The following is a 27319-nucleotide window of genomic DNA, read 5'->3' on the forward strand; positions in this document are numbered from 1 at the left end:
GGGGGCCTTCGAACCGGAGAGCTCTGCGGCTCCTCTTCTTCCCTCTCTGGCCCGGGCTGCGAGCCCTCAGCCGGATGTCCTTGGCGCAGGAGTGCGGGCGCTCCTGGGTGGCTGGGCGCCCGCTGGAGCTCCCGCCGCCCTCAGGAGGAGCGATGTTGACGGTCACCATGTTCCAGACGTTCAGGACGTTCTGGGCCTTCCAGAGGCAGTGCCTCACGAAGCTCTCGCGCCTGCTAGAGAAATCCAGCCCCAGGAAGGTGTGGAGGGGGGACTTGCCGCGGAAGCTCCTCCAGGCCTTGGGCGCTACGGCCCTCTGGACTCGGGGGTGGTCCAGGTGGGGCGGCAGCGGGAGGCGGGTCCGGCTCTGCATCCAGCGCTCCCGGTGCACCGAGATGACTTGGCTCTGGACCGCGCCGCGGCAGTGGGGGCCGGGCCTGGCCCGCAGGTAGCGGTTCCCCCAAGCGGGGCGTGGCAGCGCGGCCTTGGCCGTGCGCAGGTATCTGCCCAGGTGTCTGCTCAGGTAGCCGCCCATGTTGGCGGTGCGGCGGCGTCGGGGCCTCGGAGGGCGAAACACGGCTTCCGCAAGGGCTCCGAGTGTCTGCGGACGCGGAACACGCCGGGCTGGGGCGACCGTTGAAATCGCGACGCATGGGCGGCACGCGGGGTCTCACGTGGGGAACCTCCTGGACAGGGGCCCTGCACGAGCCAGGCCCGGGCCCCGCGGACGGGGAAGATGCCCCGGGCACGCCTGCTGCTGAGGACCGCGGACCCTCCAGATCACACTGCATGTCCCTGGCACGTGGCTCTAGGCACAGGGGCCGCGAGGGCTGCTTCGGCGTTTGTACCTGACACTTAGCGGGAGAAAATGTAGTCATTTCTATCGGGTCCTGAAAATACAGAAAACCGGCAGAATGGCACTCTCCTTCATTATTGTAAAAATGCACTTGAATGCTCTTTTAAAGGAAGAGGAATTGTTGTAGTACTTAGGTTTTAGGTCTGTTGACGTTGGTGTGAATTGGTCTGTTTGTGAAAACTTCCCCGCAACGCCCATGCAAAAAAATCCTACTGGGTTGTTCCCCATGGTGGGATGTCAGCTAGAAAGTAGAAGCTAGTGATGAGTCCAAGAGCAGGCAACAGATCTGAGAGGTGCATGGCTCAGTGGTGAAGATATATACTCAATATAATTTAATGAAGAAGCACCGGAAGTTTTTTCCCTTTTTTTCTTATTAGTTTCAGAGGTAGAGTTCATTGATTGATCAGGTGCACATAACACCCAGTGCTCATTACATCAATTGACCTACTTCATGCCCATCCCCCAGTTAGCGCCCCACCCCCTCCAGGAACTGTGTTTGTTTCCTCCAATTTAAAAGTCTCTTATGGTTTGTCTTCCTCTCTGATTTTGTTTTACTTTATTTTTCCCTCCTTTCTTTTACGTTCCTGTTTTGTTCCTTAAGTTCCACATTTGTGAAATCATGTGATAACTGTCTTTCTCTGATTGACTTATTTTTCTTAGCATAATGCCCTCTAGTTCCATCCACGGCCTTGTAGGTGGTATCATTCCTTTTGACGGCCGAGTAATATTCCACGATGCATGCGGGTGTTTGTATATACACACACATCTTCCTTATCCATTCATCTGGTGGACACCCGTCCTCTTTCCATATTTTGGCTGTTGTGGACATTGCTGCTATAAGCATTGGGGTGCAGGCGTCCCTTCAGATCACTATAAGCACCCAATATTTTCTGAAGTCAGTGCCTTAAGCTCAGACCATGTTCTCAGGGTCCTGGGGTCGAGCCCTGCATTGGGCTCTCTGCTCAGCAGGGAGGGGCTGCTTCCCCCCCCACTCGCTGCCTGCCTCTCTGCCTACTTGTGATCTCTATGTCAAATAAATAAATAAATAAAATCTTAAAAAAAAAAAAGATACCAAATGTTTCAGGAAGCAGGGGTGTGGTTAACTGGCGGGTGCAGGGCAATGAGCTGATATTAAATTTTTTGGCAAATTCATTATGGAATGACCTCCAGGTAGATGATATTTTTTATTTTTATTTTTTAAAGATTTTATTTAGTTATTCCACAGAGATCACGAGTAAGCAGAGAGGCAGGCAGAGAGAGAGGAGGGAGCAGGCTCCCTGCTGAGCAGAGAGCCTCATGTGGAGCTTGATCCCAGAACCCCAGGATTGTGACTTGAGCTGAAGGCAGTGGCTTTAACCCACTGAGCCACCCAGGCGCCCCTGGGTAGATGATTTTTAAAAGAGAAATTCCTATGATAGAAATTTCTTCGTAAGAGATTTTTCATGGTAGAAAATAACTCTTCCTATATACCTAACGTATCTCTTCAGGTGGTCACAGCTTGAAACTGGACAGCCTAATGCCACTGTGTATGGATTTGTTAGAACGTATTTTTCTTTCAGATGTCTACAGAATTTCCTACATCTTATCCTCAGCATAACCAAATGGATGTCATTCTGCTTTGTAGGTAAAGAATCCTCCAATAAATCTTCTGCTGGTGAGCTATAGGCAGTAATAAGTGCATCACTCGTCCGCTTTTACTGGTAAAGCAATGTGTTGATTTATTCAAAGCTGTTTTCATATTGAAGATGTTTCTTTTCACACACTAGGTGGTAAAGGACTTCATGTATTAGTTGGTGTTAGAGATCAGCACATATTAGTTAGTGCTCAAGCAGAGGTGAGCTTGCACCAGACATCAGAGACTGTATGGACAGTTCTGGTTGTTAACTTGTTGGGGGTCTTCTGGCATCCAGTGGGTTGAGGCCAAGGACATTGCTAAACATCCTACGATACACGAACAGGCCCCCCACAATGTAACAAGTGACATTTTTTTGAGACACATAAAATTTATGGGGAATAAACAATCCTTGGAAAATTACAACTTAAGAATTGACATCGAAGGTGTCTTTATCTTTCTATTTAATACCAAGGTATGAATTTTATTTCAAATAGTGTTTTGTGTCCCTTAGGAATACATGACAGTTTTCTAACATTTTAAGTTCATTCCAAGGTATTTTAGTTTATTAGTTTCCATTATAAGTAGGGTTCTTTCTTCCATTCTATCTTGTGATTTAAATATGCCAAAGGAATTGATATCTATGAATTAGTATGGTACTCCACTAATGTTTCTCTCATTTTTTTAAACAACCTAACAAAATTCTTCTTCTTCTTCTTCTTTTTTTTTTTTTTTATGATTTTTATGTATTTAAGAGAGAGAAGGGGAGAGAATGAGAAGGGGGAGGGTCAGAGGGAGATGCAGACTCCCTGCCGAGCAATGCCGAACACGATCCCGGGACTCCAGGATCATGACCTGAGCCAAGGGCAGTTGCTTAATCAACTGAGCCACCCAGGCACCCCAATATTTCTCTTATTTCTTTTATCTTCTTTTGTCTACTGACTACTACCAGAAGTTAGCCAATTTAGTATTTAATATGCTAATTAATTAGTAACTATCCTTTCCATACTAATCATACTCGTTATTTCTGAACCATGATTGGTCAGTCTACTTTACCAATTTAGATAATTCTCATTTCATTTGCTTTATTAAAAAATTTTACAAAAATGGGGTGAATGGGTGGCTTAGTCAGTTAAGCATCTGCCTTCGGCTCAGGTCATAATCTCAGGGTCCTGGGATGGAGCCCCACATCAGGCTCTCTGCTTGGTGGGGAGCCTGCTTCTCCCTCTCCTCTGCCTGCCACTCCCCCTGGTGATGCTGTATGTCAAATAAAATATTTTTAAAAATTTTACAAAAAATACATTATGAATTTTGTCAATACATTTTAGGAATGTATGAAAATGAAAATACGAGCTTTCCCTTTATCTTTGCTAATGGGCTGAAGTCTATTAATCAGAACTACATCATTCCTCCCATCCAAGTTACTAACGAGGCCCGACCCCGCTTAGCTTCGGAAATCAGATGAGATTGGGCAGTTCAGGGTGGTATGGCTGCAGACTAATCATAACTGTATCATTCCCAATACTGAACGATCCCTACATTACTAGAAAAAATCCTATGTGATGTGCTGGTAGATTCAGGCATTTTATTTAGCTTTCCTTATTTCTAAATATTCTTGAGAGATACTACTTTTGGGGCTTAGTGTTTATTTGGGAGTGGGTGTCCAATCTATGGTGGGTTTTGGTTTCACTGTTATCTTGGCTTCATAAAAAAGAACTTAGAAGCTTTTGTCCTTGGAAAAAATTTTTAATCAATAAAATTTCAAAACAAACAAGTGAAAGCAATTATTATTACAGTTTAGTTCATTTATGAATTAAACGTTCTGTGTGTTGACATAGTAACCACCACTTAACCTTTCGTTTCTAAATGCAAAGCAAATACCAAAACTTCAAAGTCAAAACTTCTGACTTAGAATAAAATTTCTGTGTAGACATTGTTGGGCTCTGTCCTTACCTTGAAATTCCACAGTAAGTATCTCTTAAGAAAATTAAAGCTTTTTACACAAATACAGAGAACAAACTCTGTATGACAGTTGGCAGAGGAAATGGAATACTGCGGAGGGGGGGTTAGAAGGAGAAGATGGGTGAAGGGGAGTAGGAGGTACAAGGCTTCCAGTACGGAAATTAATAAGTCATGGGGATGACAGGGAAAAAGCACAGGGAAAACTGTCAGTGGGTTTGTACCAGACTTGTATGGTCAAGTGACAGACAGGAACTACGCTTGTAAGCACAGCATAACATACGGGGTTGTCAAATCGCTGTGTTGTACACATGCAACTAATGTAACACTACGTATCAACAGTACTTCAATAATAAATAAATATCAAACTGGTTCGAACACATCCATTTCCAGCCTTTTTTTCCATTTAAAGATCTTAATTTTTATAGCAATTCTACACCACGCATATATAGCAAAATACACATTACTGTCAAAAATTAAAGCAAAAAGCTTATGTTCTTCTAGGTCTTAACGCCTGTCTCTGGTTAATTTGAAGTATCTCCAAATTGATGGCCAAACTGAGAAAATATGTTAGCACATCTCAATAAACATGTATTGGCATTACGAGATCTTAACAACTGATGCCAAAATTGGAGCCCAGCCTTGCTTTAAAGGGGCAGGCTAGCGTGTCCTCAGAAAGAAATGTGGAAAGAACGTACCTGATCGTGATCAACCTCTACGGGCTGCTTCTTAATGATCCAGGTGACGGACTCGGAGAGTGGGGGGGTAGTCAGGGACCCCGAGTAGGTCCAGTAATCTGGGCAGGCAGGCATCAGGCAGGAAGGATCAAATGACCCAAATTCCACAAGGGTGTCCTGGCCAAGAGAAGAGGTCACCACGTCATCATTTCATGGTGAAAGTCACTCAGGAATCAGAGGACGGGGTGATGAGTCTAGGGGAGTCTAGGGACCAGCAGTGGTCTGGAGGAATTCTGGGCACTTGAGGACAGAATCACGGCCCTGCCTCGTTCCCGTCGTTAACTAGGTAGTTCTGCTCCTCCTCCCCGGGAACAGGACAGGCGCCGCGCACTGCCTCCCTCCGTTCGGTGACCTGACTGCAGTGCTCTCCTCTAACTCTTTGGGAGGCATCGGGCAGGGAGTAGCGGCTGCGTGAACAAGGAGACGTCCCCTGACAGAATTCTCCTTTCTAAAACGCAATGCAAATTTGGGGGAGTCAAGTTCCTGGACGGATAGGGGGAGACAGAGAGAGGGAAGGGAAGAGGGAGACGGACAGGGAGGGAGAGGGAAGGAGGCCATGGGGACAGAGACCGAGGTGGGGAGGCGAGGTGGGGAGGGCGGGGGAGGGGAGAGAGAGAGAGAGAGAGAGAGAGAGAGAGAGAAGTGGACCTCCACGGAACGGCCTGGAGGAACGGCCAGTTAGTCTGGGGCCTGGACAAAGGTGTCCATTCTGAAGGATGTGGGTCATTGTTCTGTACAGCCGGCCACGCCACGTTTCTGTCCAACTCTTCTCTGCTCCCCGCCGGCGGCACCGGAGGTGGAGTCAGCAGGACTGCTCTGGCTGTTGCCACAGGGACTCAGAAGGAGCACAGGAGGGGACAGCACGGGGTTCCCGACTCCCTGAGGGCTAGGGCAGGGCAGCAGAACCAAAGCGGTGAGCATGCACCCACAGAATCCCTTCCGGCCCCTGCAAGGTGTCCCAGGGCCGGGCGCGCTCTCAACACACGCGTGTTAAGGGGCAAGTGCTCTTCCGGGGCAAGTCGCAAAGTGCCCTGTGAGTGTCTCCACTCGAGATTATACGAAACAGGCATTTCAATGGACTTGGGGAAAAAAAATTACCTTATGCTTAACTGATGGCACAGTATCCACGAATTTCTGTAGCTCTTCATGATGTGCAGCTAACAAACAATAAATGAGAACATATTTTAAAAATGAGATGTTACTCTACTATTGATATAGAATGTGTATCAGACAATTGGTGATTACCTAAAAACAATCTACAGTACTGAAACTGCACTTAAACTGACGATTTAGGATGTTATTAACATCACTGAATGAAAACACATAGAAAACAAACAGGCAGGTGGTTTGTGGACAAGCTCAAGCCCACAGCGTGCAGGGAAAGGTGCCCCTGCCCCGTCAGCCTCGCCCTCCCCCACGGCCCCCTACCCTCCCTGCTGCTCAGCCTCCAGGGGCGCTGTCGGCTGAAGCTCTCCCAGCCAGTCAGGGCATGCTAAGGCCCAGCTCTCAGAGCACACCCGCGTCCTCAAGGGCTCATTCCTGGAGCCTCAGTGTAATAACCACCCGTTCCAGTTCGTGTTTGATGCTTTGACATGTGAGGCTTCCTGGCATTGGGGGGGACTGCCCCTCCCAGGGTGAGGTAATTCCAAGAGAGAACAAACAAGTGGGAGGGCGTCCTCGTAGGGAAACCAACCAATCCAGAGCCCGGGCAGCAACTTCATCAGCACTGATGCGCCCGATCACGGTCCCCGTGCCCCACCCGCCCCAGGACCAGGGGGCAGACAACCAGGGGACAGCCTCTCTATGCTGCCTTGTGTGCTCCTTCCCCCAGGACCACAATGGGCTCTCAGCCACCATTTCTCCTCCTTCCCTCTGCCTCCTGGCCATCCCTGGCGCTTCCCCATGTGGCCCTGCCTTTCGGCTTTAGGGATGGTAGGATACAATTCTTGCATGACAGTCATTCCCGTGTCTGTCCGTCTTACTGTACCTGATGAAAACAAATCTGGGGCGCCCAGGAAACACTCTACCTCCAGACCTTGCAGGAGGCCAGCACCTGCTGAAGTCTCCAGGAGCTCAGAGGCCTTGCTGATTTTCCATCAGTTCTCCAGCAGTCAGCTGTGTGACCTGGCAAAATCAGTGAACTTCAGGGGGCTTCACTTCCTCTGGAAAATAGAGATGATAGTATCGTCATCAAAGACCTCTGGGGAAGATAAACGAAGCACTTAGCAAATAGTCACAGAACACTCATAAATATTGCTTCCTTTCCGGATCACTTCCCATAGCTGTTTGCTTTATCTTTTTATGCCATTCTGAATGTATTCACTGATCTCACCTTTTAACCATTATTTGCCTTTATCCTTTTATAACAGTGCCAACGACAGAAATGTAATGCAAATCACAAAGGTAATTTTCAAGTCTGTAGGAGCCACACTTAAAAGTCTTAAAAATCCATTTTTTCAATTATATTAGCCACATTTCAAGTGCTTAAAAGTCACACCAGCCTTATGTATACCATATTGGACAACACCATTTTATACCACTTGAAATATAGTTGTAACAATCTTGTCTTATAAGCATGGCTTATCTTACCAGTGTATTGATCCCAATATTCTTTTTTTTTTTTAAGAAGATTTTATTTATTTATTTGACAGACAGATCACAAGTAGACAGAGAGAGAGAGGAGGAAGCAGGCTCCCTGCTGAGCAGAGAGCCCAATGTGGGGCTCGATCCCATGACCCTGGGATCATGACCTGAGCCGAAGGCAGAGGCTTTAACCCACTGAGCCACCCAGGCGCCCTGATCCCAATATTCTTAAATAACAGTATCATAATGTTCGATCTTTCCATTCTAGAATACATTTAAAGTTGGTAAGTTTTTTTTTTTTTTTAAAACCTTTATAAGATATCCTTATCATAGGGGCACCTGGGTGGCTCAGTTGGTTAAGTGTTCCAACTCTTGATTTTGGCTCAGGTCATGATCTCAGGGTTGTAACACCGAGCCGTGTTGGGCTCCGCGCTCACTGTGTAACCTGCTTGTTCCTCTCCCTCTGTTCCTCCCCCTGCTTGTGTTCTCTCTCTCTCAAATAAATAAAATCTTTAAAAAAATTGCTATCATAGCTAAACAATTTTCCTCCAGCTGCTGTATCCTCAAAGCTTTGAAACTTGATTGCATTATGATGCACTAAGTGCAGCCGAAACACTATAAAAAGGATTAATGCCCGACCCTATAGGATTGCTCCGAAAGAAATCTCTTGCCTTATTCAACCTACAGTATTTAAACATGTTTCTTCACGTAAAATAAAGCCAGTGGGAAAAGCATATGATGATCTGATGCAAAATGAAACAGAAACAAAGAGGAAGGTTTAATGCAGAAGCAACAATTAATATTACTTTGAAATAAAAAATTTGATGAGAAGAAGTTTTTATTAGGAAAGTGGATAATATTTCAGTGAGGGATCAATATTTGCTCATTCCCATCTTGATTTGCAGGAAATACTAAAATCCGAATCCACTGGCATCAAAAGTAGCAAAGATGCTTATCTTGAGAGAAGCAGATTCTCCTTATGGAAATTAAACAGGAACTGACACAATTCTTCTTTGATGGATAACCACTCAACACGTTTCTATTTTTAATGTAATATTTAAAATTAAATAGGGTAAAAGTTATAAATTTTTATTTGTTTATTTCCTTATGTGCTTTCTATATTTCCCAAAAAGTATTCCTCATCCATCATTCGTGACCTTTCTGGCATCACCATCCCCCCAGCCTCCCAAGTGAGAGGACTCAAGGATGTGGTTAACGTTGCTTTCTCCTCACTCGATGAGTCCCATCTCCAAGTCCTACTGCTTTTGTACATAGCAAGATGGAGTCACTCACGTCAAGCAGGGGCCCGTGTCAAGCAGTGAAACAGGCAGTTAAGCATACTGCAACCACCAGAGGTCACCGAGACCAGCACCAACTGATGATACCCCAGACCTCCTAACAAGCAGAGGCCCAAAAATCTGCAGAGGCCCAGGACTGGTTTGATCCCTTCAGAAAGAAAAGACTTTTGCAGCCAACAGTCAGATGCCTCAGACAAGACCTGCGGATGTCTGACCACTTACAAAAGGCCCCTGTTGCCGCACACAGTGCCCGATGGATCTCCGACAGAACAGAGATCCTCTGGGGGCTTGAATAGAAGCGGTGAGTGCCGAGCACTGACTCGGGCTGGACAGCCCACTGCTGCCTTCTCTCACCTCCCTGCCCACAGCCTAACTTTGAGTTTGGTTCCCTCACTTCCTGCCCCCCTGGGTTATCTTCTTTGTTGTGTGGCTCATCTTCTGTCCTGCTCTGTGTGAAAGGTGAGAAGCCAAGTCCACCATGTGGGGAAATGTCACTGAGTTTGGAATCCTGAACCTGCTTTGTAATTATGTTAACCTTGCTTAGGACTGGACAGGGCTGACCCTGTGGACACAATTCGTGTGTGTGCCTTCACAGTGTGTTCACGACACTTTTATTTTAAAAATGCTTTTTAAAAATGTGCTTTCTCCCTACTTCAATTCTTACAGCCTTAATGTGAGCTCCCACCATCTCACACTTGGATTAATATGACCTTGTGGACCTACACTACTGACTGGGTGAATCTCAAAAAATAAAGCAACTGAACTAAATGAAAACATGCTGTGTCACGGTGTCACGTAAAACTAACCAGTACTGAGGAACCTGCCTTCCATCTCCCCTCCTAAGCATCAGTGATCAGCATTCTTCCTGTCTCTCCCCAAAATGCAATCTGCATTCTGGCCACTTTGTTTTTGGCCATTTTCTGAACATCTGCTTTTGCACATGATTTTCCGTCCATCTCCAATGCCCTTCTAATCCTCTTGGAAAACTCCGACTCATCCTTCAATAGCCAAGATAAATGTCCCCTGATAAAGGAAATTTTCAACTTTTAATATTTGTGGATCCTGCTCCTGGGCTCCTAGGGAAGCTCTGCTTTAACATTTACCAAGGTCAAAATGACTCAGCCAATACCTCACAGCATGTGCTATATGTGCTTTGTTAAATAAAATAACCAAAAAGGTGCATTCTGAACACAAAAGATAACAGAAAGTAAGAAACTTCCTTGGTTCTCAAGAGGTTAAAATCATATAGCTCTGCATATACTGGAAACCTAAGATAAGGGCGGCAACTTCCTGAAAAGTTCTTTGTCTAATAATTTGTAACTTCTTAAAAATGTTACAACCGCTTATGTATATAAAATGTATCTAGCCCTACCTCAAATGATCCTTTACTGGAAGTACTCTGGAGACTGTGTACCTTGGGCAGCTGTCCTCACTTGGGCTCGAATAAAACTCTCTTCCTTCCCCCCGCCCCAAAAGAAATTCTAAAAGGTCTGTTCATTTTGAATTGATACCCCTCCTTGCTGAAATCATCAGACTTCTCTGAGCAGTCTCCATCATCCCCTCCTCTGTGGTCCCACAGCACTTTTAGAAACCCCTTCTCAAATTACACTTGCTTTATGCTTCTAATTTCATGCATGCATCTCTCACTAGACTTTGAATGCTAGGAGGTCAAGAATCTAGTTAGTATTCCTGGCACTTAGTGCAAGGCCTGGCACATGGCTGGCACTCGGTAAATACAGAATAAATAAATCAGTCACTGGTTGACAAAAAATATACACGTTACTCTTGCCTGACTATCCTTTTGCTCTGCACTGCAATCTTATCATATAAAATCTGGCTAAACTGTATTACTATTTAATACAGAAGCTCTTTGTAATGTCAACAAGCAGAGGAAGGTTAGCACTCATTCAACACACGGAGAACAAATTTCAAATGAACAATCAATACATATACAGTTTCAAATAAAAGTAAATTCAAATACGTAACTTTAAATAAAATTTCAAATACAGAATCTATACATAGATACATATTGATTTTTTAAAAGATTTTATTATTATTTATTTGTCAGCGAGAAAAAGAGCACAAGCAGGGCGAGATGCAGGCGGAGGGAGAAGCAGGCTCCCCGATGAGCAAGGAGCCGGACGTGGGACTCGATCCCAGGACCTTGGGATCATGACCTGTCTGAAGGCAGACACCTGAACCACCCAGGTGTCCCGATACATATCTATTAATAGGAAATACCACGTATACCAGAAGAAAACATACACGAAAATAGAAGGGACATGGTTCATATACTCAAAAACCTCTAATGATGATGCAGCAATTCCACGTGGGTTATGTACCAATGGGAAACACCACGGCAGATATATGGACAATGTTCACAGCCGCATTATTCACAACAGCCAAAAGGTGGCTGCAACCAGTGCCCACAGACAGGTGAACGGATAAGCAAAATATGGTCTGTCCATATAAGGGAGTATCATTCCGTCTCACAAAGAAGGAAATTCGGCCATCTGCTACAGTATGGCTGAGTCCTGCTGACATTATGCTCAGTGAAATCAGCCAGTCATAAAAAGACAAATACTGTGTAATTCCACTTATATGAAGTACCCAGTAGGCCAATTCACAGACAGAAGGTAAAATGGTCATAGCCAGGAGCTGAGAGAAAGGGAAAATGGGGATTTACTGTTTAAGTGGCACAGTTTCAGTTTTGCAAACGGAGAGTAATGGAGACGAATGGGAGCGTGGGTCGCACAGCAGTGTGACTGGACTGATTACCGAACTGTATACTTACAGATGGTTAAGGTGACAAATTTCGTGTAACATGTACACTACCACATTAAAAAAAGAAAAGCTCAGTGCAGTGAGTCCCACGCCACTGCTCAAAGAGGGGGCAGCGTGGTGTGGCCTGTGCTACACCAGGCTGTCCCTTTAACGCCAGACAAGACCCCAGGTCGGGCTCTCACCTGACTTATCTGTAGAATCTTCAAATTCCACCAGGAAAGAGTACCCGTTATTCCAGACGTGGAGGCAGGTGGTCGGGTCGTAAGAGATGGTGAGCGGTTTTAAGCCAGGATCATAGACGCTGTCCCTCCAGCGGATGTTGATGGGCGACTGGCGTTCGCCCCCCCGGGACCAGGTCCACGGTCTCCCACAGCGGGTGCACTAGGAGAAAGCACAGCGGGGCCATCGTGAGGACGTGCGCTCTCTGGGATCACACACCGGGCTAGTTCAGGGCTGCGGTGTGCGAGGGGACGCAATCCAAGTCTCAGGGAGGAGCCACTCAGGGCTCAGGGGCCACAGGGAAGCAGGGGACAGAGGCCGCTCAGAGAGCGCCTGGCACGGGAGCCGCCAGCCTGCTGCTCTGCCAGCCAGGAGCGCTCAGTCCATCCTCTCGTCTCACCCGAACCAAGCGCTGCCCGGGCTCCTGAGGACAGGAAGACGCGGGCAGACCAGCACCGTGGAAGGAGGCTGTTCTCCAATGCGTTTCTTTTCCTTATTGATCATTTTCTGAGCCCCGACCACCGACCAGGTTCACATACAAATACAAATTAATGGAACTTTCTTTCCAACAAAGGCCAGAGGGAGAGAGGAGGGAGAAGATTTGGAAAGCAAATGTTCACCCGAGTGATGAGGGAACAGAAGGCCAGCTAAGGACAAAACACAGGGGACACCCTGCAACCCCCGCATCCCGCTCCTGGGTGGGACACGTGGGCCATTCTTCCAGGAAGCTCCCAACTGTCTTGATGTTAATGCCTTGCTACAGGGAAAAACAACCTGAACTTGACAATGGCAAGGCCTCCAGTATCCTGTGAGCCTTTAGCATATGAAAGTTCTTTGGAAAACCTCCCTTTCCCTTACCTCCCTCAACTCCCAAGTATATAACCAGCCACCCCTCACAACCCTGGGGCAGCAGCTCCTCCTGTCCACGGGTCCTGTCTCAGTACTTTTAATAAAACCACCCTTTTGCACCAAAGACGTTCAAGAACTCTTTCTTGGTTGTCAGCTCCGGACCTAACCCCACCAATCTCACCTGTATTCCAAAACCACATCAAAACATACTGCATAGAAGTTTTTTTTTTTTTTTAAATAGAAACCTAAGTTCTTAATTGCTTGTCTAGTAGAAATAAAGGTGTGTGGGCATTAGTCAATTATTTAGCTCATAGTTTTGAAGATTTCTGGATTATTTATACAATGCAACATTATAGGCTTCCAACTGAGGTGAGGGGAACACTCTAGGGTTTTGGAAAAATGAAGGAAGGTACCGATGAATTTGGGGAGGAAAAGGAGTCACTACTTCTTAGTTGGAGATAGGCTAACCTTACGACTAACACTCCCAGTCATTTCACCAGTAACAAAAAATGGGGCTTTGGTGGGGAAGGGGAAAAGCAGAGAATTAGAATCTGGGACAAGCAAGCTATAGCAAAACCATAGACAAGTGCAGAGAACGAAGGAGAGGAATGCTCCTTTACAGAGGAAAGGAGGAAGCCCAGAAGGCTTTTAGAAACACAAAGTCCACAGAGTAACCTGGGAGCTGGAACTATAGTGGCTTCTCCCTGCCCAGGTTGTAACTGTGTCTCACTGGCCCGGCTCTGGCTGGTGCAGAAGGGAAGTGCTCCCTCCTCGTCCTGAAATAGTAAAGGGGCAGTGGGAGGAATATCCACGTGCAAAATCGATTTCTTCCTGTTGAGTTTGCAACTGACGAGGAGCGCTCCCACTCCATTACAGATTTAGGTGTGCGTGCACAATCTGCCCCACACAGACGCCGCCCACCACCAACACGGATTTCCCATCAAGAATCAAGCACCGGTTGTTCCTGGTAAGTCTCTGAGAAATCGCGGTGGACTTCCTGTAACACTGACAGCTGCTGAGACATCACGCAAGATGGACGGAACGGCATGCATGACTCGGGGTGCTCCAGTCCGCTGCCTCTTAGAAGCACCCCAGATGGGTAGGACCAGAGCAACTGAGACAGAAGAAATATTTATTGAGATGGATCATTACCAATGATCCTCTGAGCCTCACCCCACCATGAAGAGTGAGAGTAAGGATCTGAGAAAATGATAAGGCAGCTGCTACTCAGTCAACCCACTCTGTAGAGCAGGTTCACAGAGACACCTTTTTTCTTTTTTAAAGATTTTATTTATTCATTTGACAGAGAGAAAAAGTGAGAGAGCAGGGGAGTGGGAGAGGGAGACGCAGGCTTCCTGCTAAGCAGGGAGCAGGAAGGGGACTCAATCCCAGGACCCCAGGATCGAAACAAAGGCAGTCGCTTAACAACTGAGCTACCCCGGTGCTCCAAGGCACCTTTTTTCATTATTAAAGAAAAAAAAAACAAAACCCAGAAACTTGCCTCTGGATGACCTTTACAAAGGAGACATTTGTTTTGCTTGGGTAGCTGCTAAAATCTGTAAATCAAAAATCCGAGCCTTATGGGTTTGTTTTGGTGGTGGTGGTTGTTTTTTGGGGGGCTGGGGTAGGATAAAAATGAGATAGAGTAGACCACTGGTTCTCAACGAATGGAGAGATGCTGCCCCTAGAAGACATTTGGCAATGTCTAGAGGCATTTTTGGTTTTCACAACTGGAAAGGAATGCTACTGACATCTAGTGGATAGAGGCCAGACATGCAGCTAAACATTTTAATGCACAGAATTATGACGACACCCCCAAATGCAAATGAACTTGAGAAACCATGGTCTCTGCAAACTCAAAGTATTCTCCCCACCTCCCTCTGTCTCTTTCTTTTTTTTTCTTATTATAAAACAGTACCATCTTCTCTTTGGAGAGATCCAAACCCAGTGTTTTTTCTTGATTTTCTTAGTATAAAATAACTTATTCCTTTGAGAACAAGAATTTTGTTTCAGAAACCTAAAAGAGAAATGCATTTGCCTGGCACAATATTTTAATATAATAATCTAATTAGAATGCAAATCAGAAAGCATCTTGTAGGGGTGCTGACAATACTGACTCCATCTTAGGTCATCCTCCACCTTGTTTGCTGACCTGTCTTGGGGTTATATGTTACGGGCCTCTTAGAGATTAATATCCATACCTCAGAAATGCCAGCCAAGGCCAGGATGTTTGAGGTTTGCTTTGGCTTCCCATGAATCCATTGGAGATAACACACAGTCTCTCTCTTTTCCTGACACACAGCTGGTGCCACAACGTCTGGTAAATGTTAGCTGCCCATGAGGTGCGTGCAAACCCTCTGAATGCACGTGAACACTCAGACCTCACAAGCGTGCCCCACGAGAGTCCCCTCACTCTATAAAATCTGCGGACCTACGTTCAGAATTTGCAAATCGCAGCGGTGCCCCTTCTGGATCATCAGTCACCTGCCTGATACCTTGCAGTAAGTTAACTCTGAATAAAACTGGGGATATAAACTGTACGGAGTGCCCTGTTGTTTTCTAGCCTTGAAGTGCCTTCCAGTTTGGGGGAAGCTTTACTGTTCTTCTCCCACCTTCTAACACAAGTCAACAGTCCTGATTCAGTTGTACGGATGCCCGACACAAGGACACCTTGCGACACCTTCCCGTCTCAGATACTCCGACTGTGGCTACGGGCTTCAGGATTCACACCCTTCAAAACCAACTCAGGGAGGTCTCCCGTAAAGACTAGGCAAGAAGGAAACTAACAAGCAGATCCCCAAGACGATCCCTCTTTTCACCTTGACTGACTCGTCCCCCACACTCCATTCAGGAAATGCCCAGAATGTACCCTCACCCATGCCAACACTAGTCCAAGAGAACCGGACCTATTCCCTCGTTGCTCTTTTGTGACCTTAACGCTCCTATCAATGTCTGCCCTTTGGTTCACAACTTCAGTTCGAGGTTTCCTTTCCCCCACCACTTGCTCCTCTGGGAACCCAGATCAGGCCCCCACCAAGTTATTTTAAGACATAAACACTAGTTTGTTTCCATGCTGATAAAGATTTTTCTTCTTTATGGAAAAAAAGAAGGTAAGAAGCTATGTGCATGCCAAGTTCACTTGTTTTCCACTGCAGAGCAGCTGTGCTCTCAAATCAAGGGAGAGGATCCTGCACAGACAATAAAAGCAATCTGCTTATTTAGCATTTTTATCCAGCCCAACCCTTCTCTCCATTCAAAAAAAGAAAAAGAAAAAGAAAAAAGATACGCGATAGCAATCTAGATAGACCTCATAAATACACAGAAACTATCTTTTAAGGTGACCACACAAGTGAAGCCAGCTTTCTCCAACGGTTTGTTTTGCAAGATAAACCGTTGTGAGTCAAGAGTCCCATTTTTGCTCTTTCTTTCTGTGGGTACCAAGGGCAGGTCACCCCAAAATGCGCCACTTCGGGTTATTATTTCGCATTAAAATTACTTAAGAAATAGCCAGTATAAGAACATTTGGAATCCCCTTCGCATCCAGAAAGCCGGAAATCAATCTCCCACATGAAAGGTACCCTTCCCGCACCAGGAGGTTCCGAGACAACCGTGTCACCAGAGATAGGAAATTTGGAGCCAAGAAGCTTGCACAGGTAACCCTTGTTCCTTTTACTAATTTGCTACTCCAGCCCAAACTCTGTTGAGAATTCCTTACTAACTGAAGATCCTGAATAATACGTTTTCTTTGTCCTGCCAATTCCCCACGGAGTGCTTGTTTCTTCCTCTAAACAGTAAAAATGCTGCCTGCTTTGGTCATTTCTTTGGATGACAGTTTTATTATTGGGCCTCCACATGCATGTAATTAAACTTTTGGAGTTTTTCTTTTCTCTTGTTGCTCTGTCTCATGTCAGTTTAATTCTTAGACCAGTTAGAACTTCTAAGAGTGAAAGAAAAATTTTTCTCTCCAACACTCTCACCTTCTCCCTCCACGTTAATAAAACACAGATTGAAGTGTTCTGGAACTTTGCTCCCACTTTTCCTCAAAATAGGAAGGGGATTAAGTGTTCTGATTAATATAGTACCTTCATTCTCAGGTTCTTCTCATATGGGGAAAGTGAAATGAACAGAAAGAGTGATTTTTACCCAACACCGTTGCGGCAAGCAGAGCCACACTGCTGTTAGGAAGGGGTCACTTCTACACTGCGGACTCGCAACAAAATCCCTGTAGATTCCACAGCGACAACGTGCTCGGTTCTAGTTCCTATTTACAGGACTAGACCTGGTGTTGACTTATTTTGTGTTTGTACCACCCTATGTCTCCAGCCTCAGGGGGTCCCTCTTTCAACTCTTGAATGATAGAAAGCACCTTCCAGCCTTAGCCCCTCGCTTCCTGCTCCTCCTCCAAACTCAATTTCCCCTCACTCCGCTCAGGGCTGGCTCCTACTATTGGCTTGTCACCTCTTCAGCAAGAGTGTCACCTCCTCACCTTTCTGAGTACCCTCTTACTATATGATGAACCCTCTTTTTAAAAAAATCCTAACACTCTGATCTTTCTTCTTCAAAACATTTATTACACAGGTGTAATCATCATTTGCATGTGTGCTTAATGATCTGCCTCTCCCAGTGTTGTACAAACCCCAAGAAGATCTGGGGCTCTTAATCAATGCCTGTTCACTGGACATATAAGATAGAGAGACTGGAAGGTTCCAGTCTTCCATTTTTATTCCTATTACCTTATGGATCATGTTATATTTTCTGTAAGGATCTTTCAGGCTTCTCTCCTTCTCACCTTGCCCGTGACCAGCAGCCCAGTTCAGGCCCCTACACCCTGGACTTCATACCATGCATCTTGATCTCAATACCCTTTACTATGTTTTGCCATTCACCAGTTCTCCTAAATCACCACTCATCACGCTGTTCCTGTGTTAAAGTCTGTATGCCATGTCTTAATCTGCGTCTAATACCAAGGCTTTCCTATTAGGAACCCACCTCAGCTACCTCAATTTCCTTTTTCTTCAATCTTCCCAAACTCTGGTCTTATCACGCTATACCCCTTCGTCATTCCAAGAGAGATATGCCACGAATATCTATAACACCCCCGGGGCTTTGAAAACTTAATACAAAATAAAGAATGCAAACTATCTCAATACTTCTCACAGGTAAAATATATATTCCCTGTACAGAATTTCATAAACAAACAAATTTATTTTTCCTTCAGTTTTATGGAGATGTAACTGACATACTATTTGTTCTTTTTTTTTTTTTATTATTAATTTTATTTATTTGACAGACGGAGATCACAAGTAGGGAGAGAGGAGGAAGCAGGCTCCCTGCTGAGCAGAGCCCAATGCGGGGGCTCCATCCCAGGACCCTGGGATCATGACCTGAGCTGAAGGCAGAGGCTTTAACCCACTGAGCCACCCAGGCGGCCCCTATTTGTTCTTTTTTAACGTGGTTGTGGGAAAACACAGACTTGCCTCTATGGCTCTTAGTGGTGGCTCCCGTTATTTACCCACTGGACATTATTCTTCCACATCCTCGTTGACTTCTTCTCCCGTGCCTTGCCCTCTTCCTGTCCTTTCTCTCGATATGCGATTTCCTCATCGAACTGAAGAGCATCTTAGTAGGCCTAGAGCTGAGCACCGTGAAAGGATACACAGGACAGCCCCCTCCCATATGAACTGTTAAGGATGATCACAGAATGACCAAATGCAGAGCACGAGGGCTGTAAGAGGCACTTTGATGCCGAGCCCAGGTAAGCCCAGCGCGCGCGCGCACACACACTCACATGGAGTTATTAGCCCCAGGAGACTAGAGCTCACAGTTCCCGGGTTTTTTGTTAGCTCCTTGTTGCTGCTGACACCTCCGAAGCTATTAATACAATTCTAGGGGGCTCTCTATCAGCCTACAGTTTCTCAAGGTTATTTGAATGTTAATGACTCGGTCTGACCCATCCTGAATCTATATTACTTTGGGATTACCAGAGTTCTTGGGAAGACACTGCAAAATAAACTTTTTAATACTAATGTTCTCGAGGATTTTTGTCCTTCAAAATTAATTGGAGAAGTAACAGAACAACTTTCTAACACATTTCAGTTATAATACAGACCCGTCCTGTCAAATAGAATTTTCTCAGATGATGGAGATTTTCAATATGGTAAGCACTAGCAACATGTGCCCATAAAATTATAATAAACTGACATTTATGTGAAAATACCCACATGGGTCCAGTGGCTAGATTTTATACAATGCCACTCTATTCCATGCTGTCCTAAAAGAAAAATGTTTCTTTTCCTTTAAAAACTAGGGAGATTGTTAGGATTATCATTGGAATAACAACAAATCTGTACCATTTCCGTTCTAGTTGATTTTATTAAATTAAAAATTAACATGATTAAGTTTATTTTCTTCTTCCCTAAAATCTCTGCCTAATATATATTTTTTTCATGTGACGATTAAGCTAAATTTCACCAGACGATACACTAAGCGAAACTGATTTTATTTGCACCTTGGGTAACAGATGCACGACTGTCAACATTTACTGTCTGCTACTGGAGATAACAGCAAACAGGCATCTGAGTGGACAGACAATGCTTCCCCGAGAGGCGGGGAGCGGAGACTGAGGTGAGGCCCAGAGCACAGACAGGCTCTAGGGAAATGCCGCTTTCGGAATCGGCCATATCTTCCCACTTCCTCTACTCTTCATCCTCCTTAACCCCATCTGAACAATGTCCAAGCATTTGAGGGAGGCACTGAGCCTGTGACGATGATAAAGACCGTGACGGTGATAAGCCTAGCGCTAGAAGGATCTGCCAACACCGTCCTCACCGAGTGGCAGGCATAAGCGAAGGACTTTCTAGGTTATCTTTTCTAACCCTTAAAGGTCTTGGGTTGTTCTGGGTCACGACTATACAATGGGCCTTCTGCTGGGGTAGTAAGTTGCCAGACACGAAGCGATGTGTACTGTCTTTACTGTGTACTGTCTTTACAACTGATCAGCAGGAGGTCTGGGATTTAGCAACAGGAAATGCTCAGTAGTTCAGGACAGCAGAGACCATAAATTCTCCCCAGCAAAAAAAAAATGCCAAAAGCCAAATCAAATCACAGCTATTACCTCTTTTCCTTAGTAAGTTAGAAACATTTTGTCTGATGTGGGAAGTGAATCAAGGGAAGCCCCCACAGCCCCAAGCTACGACTCTCTGGGTTTGTCAATACTGAAAGAAGCAAACTATCTTGAAGACATTAGCTTACTGAATTTTATACCTTTAAATGTCATTTTTAAGTAAAAACGAACAAAAAAAATCAAGGAAAACTACCACACTCACACACAATTTCAGTAACTAGGCAAGTATGACTATTTTTTTTTTTCCCAATTTAAGCTTCAGACCCCAAAACGCAAATATTGAGAATAAGCCGCCAGAGTAGGAGGTGGATCTGCTGGTAGGCAGCTGCACCCAGCAACTAGAAACTCAGGACGCCAGCCAGTTTACTCTGAAAACACAATGTCGGAAAAAAGAAAATAAACTAAAATGAAAATATATTTACGAAGCAGTTTTAGGACAATGAATTTAGCTCGATTAGCATTACTAACCAATTCCTTTCTTACAGGGTCAAAGAGAGGAAACCAAAGGAGGAAAAGTTAAGAAACCCGGAACGTTGAAGGAAGCCAACATTTAACTGTGTGTTACTTCGTGGAGAAAAGTGGGAAATATATCAACTATTCCAAGCCATTTCATTGAACTTTAAACTCCTCTTTCCACTAACACATACATTATTCTCCTCCTATCATTTTGTTGGTTCTTCACCAGGATTATTTTGTTCCTCAGGGATATTCAGAATGTCATTCAACACCTACAGTGCACACCCTACCCACAACAACATAGAATGACACCCCCCCCCCCCATGTCAGCAGTGCCTTGCTGGACAACTGCTGCACTGTAGGGACGGGGCAGGGAACTGGTACCTCAGGAGGGGAACGAGATGCAAAAGCGTTCAGGAAAGGCCATCGGCTGCCTCGCTCCATATGCTGCGTCTACAGCAGCGCCCACACTGCTAAGCTGGTCGAAGAGAATGAACCCTACAATTTGTGACTTGAGAAAGAACATTCCAGAGTGTGAAGCTACTGACCTGTTTACAAACATTAACATGCAACTTCCAGAATGTTAAGATTCATAGAAATAACTGGCCGTCTGTGGATCAATGTCTGTAAGAAGACCATCGCTAACAAAAACGATTCAGAATTGGTTCCAGAGTATTTGAAACTGGGACACTGCTCTAAACTTATTTCTGTATAACATCACTTTAATTTTTTAATTTAATTTTAATGTTAAAATTAGTCAAGAAAAGGGCTTTACAAACCTTATTATGGAAATCATTTCACAACATATATGCATATCAAATCAGCACATTGCATACCTTCGACCTACATGATGTCAGGTGGCAAGTCTATGTCAACAAACCCGGGGAAAAAGAATTTTCCACGTTTATTTTAGAAGAGAAACAGAAACCAGTAGTTATTCTCACGGTTCTGAAGGCACACAGTCCCACTCTGGAATGTCACTGGCACCATATAGGTAAACACAGGACACATGTGACTGTCATATCGCACCAAGTCTCTCGCTCACACTATTTTTAAACATGTATTTATTTGAGAGACCACAGGCCAGCAGGGCTGGCAGAGGCGGGGAGGGAGGAAGGGCAGAGGGAGAGAGACTCTCAAGCAGACTCCAAGCTGAGTGTGGAGCTGACGCGGGGCTCCATCTCACGACCCCGAGACCATGACCTGAGCCGACACCAAGAGTCGGCCACTTCAGCGACTGCGCCCCCCCCAGACGCCCCCACCTCTTGCTCTCCATAAGGCGGCAGTGTACTCACGGGCTCGGTTCCGGCTTTTGTATGTGCAGGTGTAGAGGCTGCAGGGCCTCGCTGGCACGAACCTGGGGGTCTGGAATCTTCTCCACAGTAACTTGCATGGAGAGGCTTGAAGAACGACCCTCAGGCTACTCATCACCACCATGTTTAGCCTGGAATCCGGACCGGCCCCCGGATGACTTGCAGGAACCTGATAACCTAGAAGCAGGAGGACAGAGGAGGCAAAGCTGTGAGCAACAGAGACCGACCGTCGGGTGGAAAGCTCCAAGCGGGACAACTGCACGCAGACGATCCGTCCACACGGCAGGGCTGGGGCTGGGGCTGTGGCTGGGGGGGTGCAGGCGGAGGGGGAATGACTCAATACTCTATCCACTCCTCTTCCTAAAACTCACTGGTCACTCCAGGACAGACTCTTTTGCTGTGATGTCCACTTCCCACTCCTGCCTGCACACCAGCCCCACGGCCTTTGGTTCTTCCCACTCCCCAAGTGCCCCCTGGTCTCAGGGCTTGTGCAGATGCTCCTCCTTCCCTGGACCCCTCCTCCTCCTCCCCCTGTGCCTGGTGAATGCCTCCCTCCACCTCTCCAGCATCCCTTCCTAGAAGCCTCCCCTGCCCCTGCGCTCACGAGAGCCCAGCGCCCTCTTCACCCCGCTCAGGGCGCCTCCTGTAGCCCCACACCTGATCCAGAAGGTACTTGAGGATCCCGATTTCCAGAACTCCAGACTGGGAAGCGATTGCCAGCCCGTTCCTGCTCCATATGAAAGGCTCTTCCTAGATGCCTCCCTCACCCAGTTGTGGGGTCCTTCACATTTCCAAACACTTTTCAGTGCTTGCCATTGCAGACAAGGGCCTCATACCCCTCCCTGTAAGATCTGGAGGCCCCTAAAGCACTGCCAGATCTGAAAGAGGACCAAACGCAAAGACAAATCTAAGCTAGTGTCACAGGGATGGGAATTCTGCCAGTAAATGTTTGCACTTCAATGTTCATTGTCATCTCCTTTGTTCTGGGAACCATGCTGGGTGCTGCCATGCAAAGAAGAACAAGGCATGAACTCTAACTTGCAGGCAGGCCATGAGTTTCTCCCTTTTGAAGCCTCTGGAAATGCACATCATATGGCAAGGGAAACCATTCAGGACTCCTCAGAGTCTGCCTTCGGCCTATCAGAGGCCATTCAACTGTCCGGCAGTGGTGGCCAGGGAAGGAGAGGGGCCCAAAGACACAAAAGAGAAACTGAGGGGCACTGAAGACACATGTCACTTACGTACTGGAACTTTATTTCCAATTTCCAATTTAATTTAATTTTTTTTAAAGACTTTGCTCATTTGACAGATCCACAGCAAGAGAGGGAACATAAGCAGGGGATGTGGGAGAAGGAGAAGCAGGCTTCCCACTGAGCAGGGAGCCTGATACAGGGCTTGATACCAGAATCCTGGGACCATGACCCAAGCCAAAGGCAGACACTTAATGACTGAGCTATCCAGGCACCCCTGGAACTTTGTTCCCAGGGTCCTGGGATCGAGCCCCGCCATCAGGCTCTCTGGTCCTGGGGAAACTGCTCCCCCCACCGACCTCTGCCTGCCTCTGCCTACTTGTGATCTCTGTCAAATAAATAAAATCTTAAAAACAAAAATGGAAATGTTCACTTTACCCTCTCCTCTTCATGTACCTCACTACTACCTGACTGTAAACTAGATCTTCCCCACCGTATTGCTACCTCATACATGCCAACTCTGAGGAAGAAGAAAGAAGGCCAGACCCAAGGGAAAGTAGAGAAAAAAAACCCTGAGCTGTGTCCACTGAAAGCAGGAAGCAGCTACTTCCCATTACTGCCCTGGAAGGAACAAATGAGGGCTCCAGGAGGAACCCTTTATAACCAGCAACACTCCATGTGTCAGCACAAGCACTGCCAAGTGAACTGTGGCAAGAGTTCCCTGTGGCAAGAACTGGCCTCTCAGCCCGGTGCCAGGCACTCTGTTGTATGCATCACTTTGCCGGTGAACACACTCAAGGCAGGGAGTGAAAATGCACGATGCGTTAACCAGCTTGGGCTGCTGGACCAAAATACCACAAACCGAGTGGCTTCAACAACAGACTTATTTTCCACAGGTTTAAGGGTTGGAAGCCGAAGACCAACATTCCAGCCAGTTGGTTCCTGGTGAGAACCCACTTCATAGCTCGTATACAGCTATCCTCTCACTAAGCCTTCACAGGATGGACAGACAGCAAGCTCTGGACTCTCCCTTTTCTTATAAGGACACTAATCCTATCCTGGAGTGGCAACCTCATGCCTTAATCAAACCCTAATTACTTCACAAAGGCTCCATCTCTTAATACCATCCCACTGGATGTTAGGACTTCAACATATGGGTGGGGGTAGGGAGAGCAGAAACATTCAGTCCACAATACATGGCCACCACATTCAAGGGGACCAGTGGGAAGTGCCTGGCCTCCAGGCCTAAATCCCTACGTGAGGTCTTAGGGCCAGTGTATCAGTTTGTAATAAAGAACCACAACCTGCATAGCTTAAACAACAACAATTTATTGTCTCACAGTCCCGGAGGCTGGAAGTCCGAGGTCAAGGTGCCAGTATGGTTGGTTCCTTGTGAGGGCTGTGAGGGAGAATGTGTGCCAGGCCTCTCTACCTGGGATGGTTAATTTTATGTCAATCTCCCCAACAGATGCATATGACACAACTGAAGCATGGAGCCAGGTGGGGATATGAGATTGATTTGAAGAATACCAATTTCCAAGAGACTGGAAGACCCTTAGGTATTATTCCATAAACACAGGATGGTTTCTGATGACCCCATGTGCACAGCACAGGAGGGAACGGAGTGCATAGAGTAGAGCTGGGAAGGTCAGTGACAAGGACGTTCCTTCAACCATCCTTCATTCAGTCCATCATTCTTTTATCCTTTCATTCATCAGGACAGCAATCAAACATCTATTAAATGCCAGACATTGTTCTAGGATCATTGGGGAGGATAAAACCAAGTCCCTACCCTTGCAGAACTTATATTCTACTGGGGAAGACAGACAATAAACAGCAGTGTAATATGTAAATCACTTGTACTGACAATCACATTATAATATACTCAGTGAAAAATAAAGCAGAATAAGGTAAATTTGAAGTGCCACCAGGAAAGAGGCGCTGCATTTAAAATAAGCTGCTCAAAGGAGGCCTTACGGAGGTGAGATTTGAGCAACAGACTGAAGGAAATGAACGAATTAGTAATAGGGCTGTCAGGAGAAAGGGTACTCTAGGAAGAGGGAATTGCCTGTGCAAAGACCCTGAGGTGGGAGCGTGTCTGGCACACACAAGGGGAAAGTAAGGAGGCAGGATGGTAGGAATAGAGTGCACTAGGAGGAGGGCAGTAGGAGAGGTGGAGAGGTCATGGATGCCAGATCATGTAGATTTCTAGGTCATTGTAAAGGTTTTATCCTCCAAATCAGGGTTTCTCAACCATGACATACTACCATTCGACCAGGTAACTGTTTGGGGGCTGTCTATACGTTGTAGGATGTTTAGTAGCATCTCTGGCCTCTACCCATTAGATGCCAATGGCACCCTCCCTCCAACTGGGACAACCAAAAATGTCTCCAGATGCCACAGATGTCCCTGGGAAAGGGGAATCACCTCTGATTGAAAACCACTGCTCTAAGTGAAATCGGGACACAATGGAGTTTTGGCAGCACAGGAGGGACACCATCTGATTTATATTTTTGAAAGATCCCTCAGGCTGCCCTACTGGAAACCAACTGGGAAAGGAAGCAAGAAAGCAGCAGGGAGCTCCCTCAGGATAATCCAGGCGCTTGGAACAAAACATGCCATGGCAGAAGTGGTGAGAAGTTTGGCATTGGCTCTATCTTGGAGAATGCCTGTAAGACGTGAAAGAAAGCAGTAAAGGATGGCTAGAAGATTCTTGGCCTCGTCAACTGAAGGATGGAGCTGCCGTGAACTGAGATGAGGACCGCACTGGGCAGCCAGGTTCTGGGTGGGACATCCACAGGTCAGATTTGGGCACGAGAGTCTGAAATGAAATTCCAGTAACCCAAGTGAGACGATAGGAAGCTCTGAACCAAAGGGTGACAGTAGTGATGCATCAATGTTCTTTGTATTCAAAAGATTGTCATTTTGGTAAAAAACATAGGATTTGGCACTCAACTGGAGGAGAGAAAGGGAAGTAGTTGTTGAAGAAGACCCCGTGATTTTATGGCTGGATGATGCTGGTGGTAGAATGAGGATGAATGACTGAAGAGAGAAACAAGCTGGCAAAAGGAATAGGCGGGAAAGGAAGACAGAGTCTTCCTGCTAATCCTATGGATTTGAAGTACAAGGGGAGAGCGAGAGAAAAAGTCTAGCAGAGAGTTTCCAGGGTAACTATGGTGCTCAGCAAAGGTCATGAGGTTAGAGAGATTTCTGTTTTCAAAATATTCAAGAATAGTGCAGCTCTTTACCAAGACCCAGAAGGGAGGGTTGGTGTGGTGAACTTTGGTTCACTCTAAACTCCAAAGCAAGCTGAGAACAATGACAGTTCTCAGGGATGTGCAGGGGCAGTTTATGGGTAGGGTGTGGGGCAGCATCTCTTACCAGAGATACCAGACTTCTCTCCTCCATATTCCAGAAGACTTTTCAGCAGAGAGGAGATGGCCAGATTCACAGTAAGGGATGAAAGGAAAACAGAAAGTACTTTGACTTTCAGGGACTGACAGAAAATTAATTCCACCCAAATTTAGGTGTACACACATCTTTGTCATCGTTTGGTATTTTTCAAGCTTTCTCAGCAAAAATAAACGAGAAGGAACTGCAGTGATAATAACAAGCTTCCGGCAGCTTCCAAACGGTAGCTTTTAACTCACCACAAAGAATCAGAGCCACCAAAACGCTCATGTTTTGCGGGTTCTTTCCCTCCAGATCTGGGGTAGAGCACAAATGAAAAAGGAGACAACTTAGTAGAGAAAACTCAGATACATGAGTTTTGCTACTCATGTATCAGAGCTATGCTACTGAGCCCCTGCTCTCTGGGGGTGGTTATGAATCTGTCCATAGCTTTTGGCATGGTCGGCGGGGGGAAGAGCAACAATGCAGATGTGAGTCTCAGCCTGCTACGCCTCGGTTTCTGGAACTGCAATTTCCCCACCTCCTAAAGTCTCTGACACAGCTATTCTATCGTTACATGGGCAAAACCCTAAAGAAAGGTAGCTGTCTCATGACCCTCAAAGTGAAGTCACAGGATTAGAAAAGGGAAAAAGCGATTCCCTGCCTCCTCTTCTCCGTTCTACAGAAAAGCCCGGCAGGGACGGCGGCCACTCTCGCGGAACCGACAGCGTGTCCCAGCTCCACGTGGGCTACGCGCACCCGCTACTCTTCATGCTCCAGTCGCCGCCCGACCTTACCCGAACGTTTCCCTGAACGCGGACCCTTCCACTCTGTACCGGGGAGAAACTCATGCGCGCTGCCATTTTGGCTACGTCCCATTACGTCTCGCCACGCCTTTCACGCCGGGTACGTCCTCTCGCTTAATCACGTCACGTCCCCTAGGCCCCAGCCCA

At 46.1% G+C, this 27319-nt stretch overlaps 2 protein-coding genes across 2 annotated transcripts in view; both read right to left on the bottom strand.

Moving 5' to 3' along the window:
• CA5B (carbonic anhydrase 5B) overlaps nucleotides 1-27319 on the bottom strand; it is a 124537-nt gene that overhangs the window by 97004 nt on the left and 214 nt on the right. The window lies entirely within an intron of this gene.
• On the bottom strand, nucleotides 92-27278 carry LOC309856625 (uncharacterized protein). The gene is given in 10 exon segments (XM_082717948.1): nucleotides 92-887; nucleotides 5123-5278; nucleotides 6260-6318; nucleotides 7149-7246; nucleotides 10172-10226; nucleotides 12009-12171; nucleotides 12173-12207; nucleotides 21769-21963; nucleotides 26627-26683; nucleotides 27164-27278. Coding segments are annotated over 10 exon segments (1554 nt in total). The 5' UTR covers nucleotides 27246-27278; the 3' UTR covers nucleotides 92-233.

This window comes from Mustela nivalis (assembly GCF_964662115.1).
Source record: "Mustela nivalis genome assembly, chromosome: X".
NCBI lineage: Eukaryota > Metazoa > Chordata > Mammalia > Carnivora > Mustelidae > Mustela > Mustela nivalis.